Below are 11171 nucleotides of genomic sequence, written 5' to 3' on the forward strand. Positions count from 1 at the left end.
TCTCATACACATCTCGATATGTATAAGAGACAGATATATATATATATATATATATATTTATTTTGTTTGTTTTTGCATGAATTTGTAAAACATAAATTTAACAATGCTGATATTCAACTTCAATAATCTTCAAGGTCGTCTCTGATTTAAAGAGAATACTTGGCAGTGAAACATTTGCCAATATGAAACTGTAGGTGAAACTAAGGTAAATGTGAATTATACATTTAAATTTCATATATAATTATTCTTCTCATTCTGAACCTGACCTCAACTATATAAAATTGCCTACTATTTCAGACATAAAATTATGATCCCCAACTAAATGTAGGGTGTGTGGCTGGTACTTATTAAACCTTACATTGATGTGTCTGTAGAATGCAGCGTATGTCATAAATTTGTCCTGTTTTAAGTGGTCAGGGAAGCATGTGAAACAGTAATAAATTGAAAAATATTTCAGGGTTTGAAATGGGCACCCATTTTTTTGGTGGAAGCCTCCCTATCCCTAGCCAAAGGGTTTTAGCAAAAGTGGTTGTATAATACAAAATATATTCCATGTTTGACACCCCCACATAAATGTTAACTATAAACAAAAAAGGAAAAATGTATATAACTGCAAAGACTGGAATGTGTTGGCATATTTACATTGCGATTCAAGTACAATCCTGGAGACTGCAAAATGACGTTTGTTATTTTTACGGTTTTTAAATTGTTTATTTGTATCTTTCTTTCAGATACAATTCCCAATTAATAGATTATGGTGATTGCCATTTTTATGTATTAAACTCTATATATCATATTTTTTCCAGTGTATCTTCATAATTTGTTTTTGATGTTTAACTTCTGTTACCTAAACTGAATTTAATAAGAAGTATTTCATATAGAGGAGCTGTTTCTATGGTATGCTCTTCCAGATAGTCAACTAAACAAATCTTACAATATTACACATTTAAGAAATCAAATTACTTAAAATGATTATCTGGTTCACTAATATTTTATTGATTCAGTTATTTTGATGGTGCAAATTAAGGAGATTATTTTTACAGTTAACTTGTAAATTATGGTGATTTTCTTGTTTTACTATTTAACAGATAAATTTTAGTGTCTTTGTATTTATATCAATGTACTACTTGAATATTCAAATTGTATTTTAACACGGCTCCAGGGAAGAACAGCCATTTTGGCTGAACTGGGCCTAAATAAAGTTATTATTATTGTATTATTATATATCCTATATTTTATTTACCATTGATATGGATGTATGTTTTTTTGATTGAAATAGTTTTAACCATCTAAGTACTTCTTTTCCAGATGATTGAAACCATCAAGATGATAGAAAAAATGACTGGGTTTGAAAGAGGCAAAGGCAAGAAAACTAAGTCGATCATTGACTTGAAAGTGGTAAGTATGTTATATTGTTTTATACAACAAAATTTCTCAATTCATACATTTTGTTAAAATTGCAGATAATTTGTTGATGGGACAGTCTTGCAAGCAATTTAATTAAGTTTAAACAGTAGTTGTAAAATTAATTAAAAATCATTACTTTTATTCGGATTTTCAGGATGTGCCACAAGAAGAAATAAGCAGTGCATTACGGAGCAAAGAATTAGATCACCCCAGTTAGTGGTGTTTGTAAACGATACAGATAATGAGAATCCCCAGTGCTTTGTGGTGGGTGACAAAATCACTATTTCCTGTTAGGGTGGTGTTGCTGCTGCTCTGATACAGCTTATTGCTGTATACTATGTTTTCCAGCTTGAGTATCCAAGGGTATACAGTCAGGTTTTGGGTCTTTTACAGACATTATTGACAGGTGAGCCATATTGTGGTTTGATGTCATCAAAGTATATGAAGTTTGCACCTACTATTAAGGCAGCAATGAAAGCAGCAGTACAGAAGAAAAATGATGAATAAGTTACTGTAGTTCAACTATTCCAATATTTTTATGGATACTCATAAAATGTTGAATACAAGACCCAATGTCATTAGGTCTTTTATTCAATGCGTATGGATATCCATAAATATTTATGGTTATCCATTAATGTTGAATAAACATTTTTACATTTTTAATGAAAATAATGTGAAAGTGTCTAAGATTACTTTCTAAACAAAACGTTTTTGGGGATGTCATTTTGTCTTTTATTGAATATTTATGGCTATCCACATATATTTATTGATATTCATGAATAGTTATGGCTATCCATAAATGTTGAATAAAAGACCAAATGACACCCAATACTTTTCTTTATTAACCAGTTATCTAATTGAAATGTTAACATAGTTATATATTGAAATTTTGCATTTTTTATAAAAATAATCCTTAGAATAATTCGTAAACATTACATTTCTATAAATACTGTGTTTATCACAGGTGTTAATCAAACTTTTTGAAATTTTGCATTTTTTATATAAAAATAATGCTTAGAAAGTGTCTAAGAATATTTGTAAACATTACATTTCTAAAAATCCTGTGTTTATCACAGGTGTTAATCAAACTATTTGAAGAGTGTTTATGTTAATTAAACACTATGTTTAAAATGTTGTTGAATATATACATACAAAAAGTGTTACAGAGCTGTAAACAGTTAAAACTGTTTAATATGTACATGCTTTGAAGTGTTTATTAAATAAACATTGTGTTCATTAAAGTGTTTATTTGGCCTAAATGTGGTGTTTATTTTCTCTAAACATCGTGTAGAATTGCCTCATGCTCATGTGTTTAAAAATTAAACATTTTGTTTAACACTAGACACATTGAAGTGTTTATAAAGTGTTACAAATTAAACACTTTAACATATTTATTAAAGTGTTTAAATCTTAAACACTTTTATTTGCAGTGAAGGACTTGATTAAATATCCTTAATACTTTATTTTATGCTGTGTGTCTATACGTTAGATGTACTTAAGAATTATTACCTTATAGTTTATATGCGAAATTGTAGTAGCATTGTATGCCTGTAGGTGAAACTGTAGTATTCTTGACACCGTACATCCATACATTTGATGCTTATACATTTGAGAAACCAAGTCTGAATGTAGTATTGATCTTGACGCTGTGCATCCACACGTTAGATGCTCATTTGTTCATTTGTTTGAGAGATTAAACCTCAATATTATAACTATATTACCTCGTATTGTATCTGTTACGAGCCTACTGATGACCGTATGAGGGCGCAGTGCGAATAAAAGACGGTCACGTTGCTAGCGTCAAACTGAGAGTGTGTTGTGTCATTTGTCTATGACTAAACCCACATATTTATAGTAACTAAACTATAACATGGTGTCAGAAGTGGTGCAGTTTAAACTTTAAACCCTTTAAATGACGAAGGAGTTGTATTCGAAAGCCGAAACACAGTTTGTTACTTCGAAAATACATAGTTTAAACAGGGACTCGCACGGTATACCGCCAGCCAGGCTGAACGCGGTGAGTTCTATTAGTGATACATACCTAGCTAGATGACCCCTGGTGACCTAGGCCTAGCCGATTGGCGCCAGTACAACATAATTAACCATGGCTGTAGCAGCGACGTCGTCGATGGTAAACACATTACCGGCACCAAAGCCGATGTTATGTACGAAAGATACTGAAACTAATTAGAAAGAATTCAAGGAATCGTACAATGAGTACATCATAGCAACTGAGTTGAATGCAAAATCTAAGTTAATTCAAAGTGCAACTTTGAAAACTGTGATGGGTGCAGAGTGCAGGAAGGTTTTAAGAAATCTTAACCTAACTGAAGAAGATTCCAAAGATCCAGACAAAATACTCCAGGCCTTAGATGACCAGTTCCTTAAACAAAATAATATCTTGTTTGAACGATACAAATTCTATAATGCTGTTCAACAACAGAACGAAAGTATTGAGCAGTATGTTGATCGATTGCGTTACCTAGTTCGAACGTGCAAGTTAGAAGCGGTAGAAGATGACATGATAAGAGACCGACTAGTCTTAGGAGCAAAGGATAGTGCTGCTCGAGCCAGAATCTTCAGACAGAAAGAAATTGCATCCTTAAAGGATTCCATAGCAGTCCTAAAAATAAGTGAATCTACAAAACAACAGATCCAATCAATGTCAGTAGAAGATCAAAGCGCAGTAAATTATGTGAAGCACAAAAACAAGCATAATCCAAAAAAATTCACTTATCAAAAAGGTACGTCGTCAAAGCCTGTGATCAAAAATTGCCAAGCGTGTGGAAACACCCACGAACGACGCAAGTGCAAAGCCTATGGAACAAAATGCACAAAATGCGGAAAAATGAACCATTTTCCGTCTGTGTGTAGAAATACTAAGCAAGCCACACACAGCAAACAGAGACGTACACCTCGAACGCATCAAGTTGAAGAAGATGAAGATTCATCATCAGAATCAAACTTTCATTTAGAGAGTGTAGAAGCTGTCAACAACATTGGTGACAAGAAGCTGATGTTAATGCTCCAAGTAGAAACTTTATCAGGTACATCCGCAAATATTGAATGCGAAATAGACACAGGAGCATCCTGCTGTATAATGTCTCAGGATGACCTTGATAAGATAGAAATGAACATGAAATTAATGCATTCCAGTACCAAACTGAAGATGTACAATGACCAAAAGGTAAAGGTGCATGGTGAAGTAGAGCTAAAATGCCTATATAAAGGAAATGAATACAAGCTTCCATTCAAAATAATGCACACAACACAAGCACCATTACTTTCTAGAGCTAAAGCACTAGAAATGGGCTTAATAACAGTGGCAGAAGACATCCATCAGACTACAGTTCAAGATAGTATCAAGAGCATACTAGATACATATAGCGATGTTTTCGAAGGCCTTGGTTGCCTACCAGGTGAATACGAGATAACAATAGATGAATCCATACAACCAGTAAAAAACCAACCGAGAAGAGTTGCAGTTGCTATTAAAGATGAACTCAAATGTAAACTACTAGACTTAGAACAAAGAGGTATCATTGAGAAGGTAACTGAACCTACGGATTTGCTCAGTAGTATGGTTGTTGTTAAAAAACCAGGAAAACTCAGGATCTGTTTAGATCCAAAACCACTGAACACAGCAATAAAAAGAGCAAACTATATGATGCCCACCGTTGAAGATATCTTACCAAAATTAGCCAAAGCCAGAATTTTCAGTGTCCTTGACGACAAGGATGGATTTTGGCAGGTTAAGCTAACAAAAAAAAGTAGTTTTTTAACTACATTTGGAACACCATTTGGGCGGTACAGATACCACAGAATGCCATTTGGTATATCAACAGCACCTGAAGAATTTCAGAGACGACAGCATGAGATAAGCGAAGATTTACATGGTGTTGCAGTCATTGCTGATGATTATCTAGTATACGGATGTGGAGAAACAGATCAGGAAGCAAAGGACGACCATAATGCAAACCTAAGAGCATTCCTAAAAAAGGCTAGACAAGTAAACTTAAAGCTAAACAGAAAGAAGGCCAGGTTGGGACTCAAAGAAGTCAAGTACATGGGACACATTATTTCCCAGGATGGGCTTCGACCAGATCCAGAGAAAATAACAGCTATAGTACATATGCCAAGGCCTGACTCAAAACACCTTGACTATTTTGAGTGTCTGACGGTTCCTTTTCTGCTCTAAGGAATTTCCTGTTTCTTCTATATTTTCTTCCATCATTGGTCTCAACTAAATATGATCGAGGACCAACTTTCTGTAAGCATTTGCTCTTTCTCCATTCTGAATGTTGTTGATCAGGTTGGATTCTCACAGTCTCACCGATGTTTAGGTCTGGGAGATCCTTGCATTTTTGGTCATAGTAGAATTTTGCTTTCTTTCGCTTTGTGACAATATTATCTATGAAATTAGTCACTATCTGAGGCTTTAACAGCTGTTCCGTAATTGGCAACTGCGATCTGGTTCGCCTTGACATTAGTTTCTGTACTGGGCTGTTACCCTCTTGATCTGGAGTGTTTCTCAAGTCCAATAACGCCAAGTAAATGTCTTTGTTGTCTTTTCTAGCTTTCCTGATGAGATGTTTAGCTATTTTGACAGTGGCTTCAGCTTTGCCATTACTTTGGCTATGCAGTGGAGAACTTGTGGTATGTTCAAAATCCCATGCCTTGGCAAAATCTTCATACTCTTTTGAGATGAACTGCGGACCGTTGTCCGTTACCACTTTTCCGGGTATTCCGTGTCTTGCCAAGTGTCGCTTGGTACATTCTATGACAGTGCTCGATGTAGTATCTTCTAATTCGTCTACTTCCCAGAAATCAGAGAAGTAATCAACTGTGATTAAATAATCTCGTTGGTGAATAGTGAATAGATCTTGTGCAATATGTTGCCATCGCTCGGTGGGGGGTTTCCACGTCATCAAACTCTCCTTCTGTTGCTTTGGTCTTAGTGCATTACAAATTTCACAACTGCTTACCAAATCTTTGATTTGGGATGCCATTCCATGCCAAAACAAACTATCTTTTGCTCTTCTGATGCATGCTTCAGCTCCTTGATGGCTGCTATGTGCTTTTTTGAGTAACAATGATTGCATGGTCTTTGGCACAATGATCTGTTGCCCTTTGTACAAAATACCATCCTGCATTGTAATTTCATCCCGGAAGGCGAAATATGCTTGTACTGCCTTTGGCACATCAGATTTCAACTCAGCCCATCCATGCTGGACCATTAACATTAATTCCATCAGATTGGCATCTGCTTTGGTTGCATTTTGTAGTAGCAGTTGTGTGCTTCTGCTTACATTCACATATTCAATTTGGTTGATGTGTTCTATTTCACTACATATCTGCATCTGCTTACGGGTGTTCTTCAAAAATGCTCGGCTTAGGAAATCAGCGATTAGCATATCTTTACCCGGAATGTGTTGAAGCTTAAGTTCATACTTCTGTAATCTCAATACCATTTGTTGCAACCGTTTTGGTGCGCTGTGTATTGGCTGTCTCTTATACACATCTAATCCAAGTTCCAATGTTATTGAACCAGCGATCACTCAACCAGACAATGCATTAACTAAAGGAAAGCCGATTACACCTGTTGAACAGACAAGCAACATCCCGACACAAACTAGTGTTTCAACAAGAACCAGGTTAAACATACAGAAGCCAGCAAGATACAAATATTATGTTATGAACTAGAGTTTACACAAATCTTTGTCATGTGAACAACAGGAAGGAAGTTATGCTATTAGTTCCAGTTTTAATTCATTGTTTGATTGTTGTTGATTTTACGCTTTTTGCTAATGTGGACATTCATTGAACTCTATATTTAAAATAACGGTATTTACTGCATACATGCATCTCATTCAGCACTCATTGGAAAGAAATAGGGCAGAATAAACCCTAATATGACCTAAGAGTAGTCCACCTCAATGATGGTCACCTTGCTTATTTATTTGTTTAACTGTAGTTCTTAGAATTAGTTGTTAGTGTTAAAGTTTTATAAGACGCTGTTAAATCCCTTAATTACTGAACTGATAAATCAAACATACTTATATAATTTTAAAAGAATAACAATAACAATAAATTAACTACATAGACAACAGAACAAAATAGTCATAATGCTTAACTTGAATTCATATATCTATAGATATTTCAAATGCTATATCATCATAATAGAAAAATAAGAATCATCAATATTCTTCAATTAAAGAAAGGGAGATGTTACGAGCCTACTGATGACCGTATGAGGGCGCAGTGCGAATAAAAGACGGTCACGTTGCTAGCGTCAAACTGAGAGTGTGTTGTGTCATTTGTCTATGACTAAACCCACATATTTATAGTAAATAAACTATAACAGTATCTTTATTGTCGTATACTTACAAAGTGCATAGTGGTGGATGATTGATACCTGATCCTTTATATCGGATCCTAACTAACTTGTAACAATACTCATGCTTCCTACACGGTTGTTAAATTGTAAACCCAGGTTTTCAAATGATTCAAAAGTAAACTTGATCTGTCTATGAAAAGCATTAAAGTAGCTTAGAATTTGCGGGAAATCATTGGGCTTAGCTAATACTAGGGTGTCGTCAACAAAACGAGTATAAAACTTAATATTACCAGATTCAATAAGTTTAGGAACAATAGACTCTTCTAGTTCAGTCATTAAAATATTAGCTAAAACTGGGCCACGAGGCGAACCGATTGAGGCACCATTAGTTTGTTTATAAAATTCATTATTACATGTAAATACAGTTTTAGTACAGCAATCTCTAAGTAGTTTCCTTAGCGAATTTTTCTTAAGGTTAGTAGATATCGGTTTCTTATTGTAAACCCTATCAAGAATTATATTAATTACCTTAGTAAGGGGAACATTTGTAAACAAAGATTCAACATCAAAGATACAAATCGGTAAACTAAATCATATAAATTGTTTGGTATAGCTTTAATGCGGTCAGCAGTATCAAAAGAATCTTTCAGGACAAAATCATTAACCGTTAGAGGGCCTAATAGATTTGATAAGAACTGAATAATAACAAGTACCGGTCGTGTCAATAATAGGTCTTAGGGGTGGAATATTATCAAAATCTTTATGTAATTTGGGTAGTCCATGGGCTCTAGCAGGCATGGTTGATACTAGACGAATGTCTTTGTATTCAGTTTCAGTTAGTTCATTTCTATTAAATAGTGTCCGGAGGTAGGCTTGTAAGGAGTTTTTCATTCCTGATGATGACATAATTAATGTCGAAATATTGAATCCCAACACGATGGCGTGTATTTCAATACTTGGAGTATGTATTATACTTTCTTATATATAATAACCTTAATGAATGGATATGAAAATGAACAATAATTAAAATAGGGACATGGTGTCACTACTACAATAATAAGGTGAATACTTTTCAATCTTATAATCAATTTTGTATAGCCGGAGTTAGTATTGACGGTCACCTAGGCTACTATGGCTAACGACAGGTACGCTTTTTCCAAGAAAAAGGCTTTTTCTATAAGTGTAATGACCTGTACAAAGCACGAGCTCCTGTAGACCAAACCAGTACCGTTACGATTTTAATCGTGCGGGAAATACACCCAAGATAGATAGTTTAACTTCCAACCATGCCAATCAGAGAACTTCTTTCAAAAATATATTATTTTTAGTGCTTGAGCGCAACAGATTCATCCACCAAGAAATTATGAAAAGACACTTCAAAGTAATCTTCATTTATTGATGCCTGTTTATTCTTTTTTACCATGTTGAGTGTTACTTTTCTAAAATTGCTAATGTCAAATATATTGACGTAAGACAAATTAGCCAATCAGAAAGCTTCTTAAAGCAGGTTATTCCAAAGACTTGTTGACATAAAATAGCGAAAATGTTAAATGATAAATAAAACAATGCTGGATGTTTTTTTTTTTAAATTACATACATCATTAACAAATAACAACAATGCTTATGTAGTTATAATACGGTAACTGATTTATGGCTGTTTATACATGGCGGTCATTTTGCATTCCATTTTGAATTTATTCATATTGGTTATCACATTCAAAATTGTCTCAAATGACTTATTGACCCATAAAGCCTGATATTTATGATAAAATCCGCAATTACAATACAATTTGTAGCTGTTTATGATATTGGCGCCATTTTGGCGGCCATCTTGAAAAAACCCACTTTCCGGTGGACATTTTGTATGTTATTTAGCATATCTAATACTACCAAAATCCGTTGAAAAACCTTTTGTTGCAATTTTTTTTGGGGGTTATGCCCTTTTTTGAGCTATATCTACTATACTAATAGGTTAATTAGTGTATAACTATTCGTATATATGTACAGTCCGCCCTCCAATTCGAGACCCCTCTAATTCCATGGCCCCTGTAATTCGAGACCACAAAGTACCAACTAACCACCTATCTTTTATCACGGACCTTACCCTCTAATTATGATACCCCTCTAATTGGAGACTCTAATGGAAGTACCAAGTGACAAATGAACTCCAATTAAGGACCACTTCAAAATAAAAATCAAACAAATTCAAGTTTTTTTTTTAAATTGAATACTCTGTATTCTAAAAAATTGAACTTCAACATTAACAGATGTATTTTCATGAGTTTATCATAAATACGGGTTTGCTAATAAGTGTCGGTGGGCTATAAAATGGTGATATTTCCTTAAATGTACAGGTCTTAAATGAAGCAATTATTGTCCTGGGCATTTAGACACCTTGTGAAAAGAAGATATGCACTGTAATTGAGGAAACATTGGTACAATTTAATTTAATAATATCGGCGCTGGTTCGAACGACACGCTTGCCTATCGTTCTGGTGGTAGAACAAGTCTTATCGGATAAGGACTATAAACCGTAGGCCCAGTGTATTCAGTGCCTCGTGTGCGCTATAATGAATCTAGTACATCCTTCGAGACGAGTAGGGGATTGTAGAGCCCACAAATGTAAAAATCTAACACAAATTTAAAAATAACCACAAATGTCAAAACATTCTACCCGAAAATGTCAAAATGACCGCAAATGTCATAACATGTCAACCACAAATGTAAAAATAACCACAAATGTAAAAAAATCGCCCACAAATGTAAAAATCTGTTTAACCACAAATGTAGTAACATTTCACCTACAAATGTAAAAATTTCCATTTTTACTTCAAATGTCATAACATGTCAACCGCAAATGTAAAAAATTTCCTAAGCACTTAAATCCTTAGGATATTGAAAATACCCTAGTTAACTGCTATAGTAGAGCAGCTAAAGCACCAAGTTGCGCATTTTAGTAGAGCAGCTAATGGCCAAGTTGTGTACTTTATTACCAAAGCATAAAACTTGGCACAAAATATCTTTAATATGTGTGAATTTAAAAAAAAAAATGTGTGCCAAGTTTCTGACGTCTGCTATGGCCGCCATTTTGAATTTAAAATGACCGCCTCTAAAAGACGGAATCCATATATCTTGGCAATGGAAAATCGTACAGACTTAGTTTTGGTCTGAAATTGTTGAGAACATACATGTTGCTGCTTGTTCTAATGTAGCACTTCGTCCAAAAGTGATAGGAAATGCCATTTTTGACCTTTGAGCCTACATGAACCGGCATATCCATATCTCTAAAACTGTTAGTCATAGAAACCTAGTTTCGGCTTCAAAATGTTCGGAACATGCATGTTTATATTTGCTCTAATATAAAATTTTGCCCAAGGGTGACCAGAAAAACATTTCTGACCTTTGACCCTAGATATCCAGCATCATC

The 11171-nt window shown here is 34.4% G+C and overlaps 2 protein-coding genes across 2 annotated transcripts; one reads left to right on the forward strand and one right to left on the reverse strand.

Annotated features, from left to right (window-relative positions):
- Positions 1-3691: 3691 nt before the first annotated feature.
- Positions 3692-5525, forward strand: LOC117099828 (uncharacterized protein K02A2.6-like). Its single transcript, XM_033239359.1, has 2 exons — positions 3692-5448; positions 5495-5525. Exons 1-2 carry the CDS (start codon positions 3692-3694, stop codon positions 5523-5525), a joined length of 1788 nt encoding a protein of 595 aa, XP_033095250.1.
- Positions 5526-5528: 3 nt separating this feature from the next.
- On the reverse strand, positions 5529-6878 carry LOC117099837 (uncharacterized protein K02A2.6-like). The gene has a single exon (XM_033239369.1). It carries the CDS (start codon positions 6876-6878, stop codon positions 5529-5531), a length of 1350 nt encoding a protein of 449 aa, XP_033095260.1.
- Between the last annotated feature and the right edge of the window lie 4293 nt (positions 6879-11171).

The sequence above is a fragment of the Anneissia japonica genome, unplaced genomic scaffold (genome assembly GCF_011630105.1).
Source record: "Anneissia japonica isolate Jap-2015-1 unplaced genomic scaffold, ASM1163010v1 scaffold287901_len63016_cov152, whole genome shotgun sequence".
NCBI lineage: Eukaryota > Metazoa > Echinodermata > Crinoidea > Comatulida > Comatulidae > Anneissia > Anneissia japonica.

Excerpts from the sequence above, each read along its gene's own strand:
- LOC117099828 (XM_033239359.1), top strand. The coding sequence starts at position 3,692 with ATGGGTGCAGAGTGCAGGAAGGTTTTAAGAAATCTTAACCTAACTGAA. Across the intron at positions 5,449-5,494 it reads CTAAACAGAAAGAAGGCCAG|GATGGGCTTCGACCAGATCC; the intron begins GTTGGGACTCAA and ends ATTATTTCCCAG.
- LOC117099837 (XM_033239369.1), bottom strand. The coding sequence starts at position 6,878 with ATGGTATTGAGATTACAGAAGTATGAACTTAAGCTTCAACACATTCCG.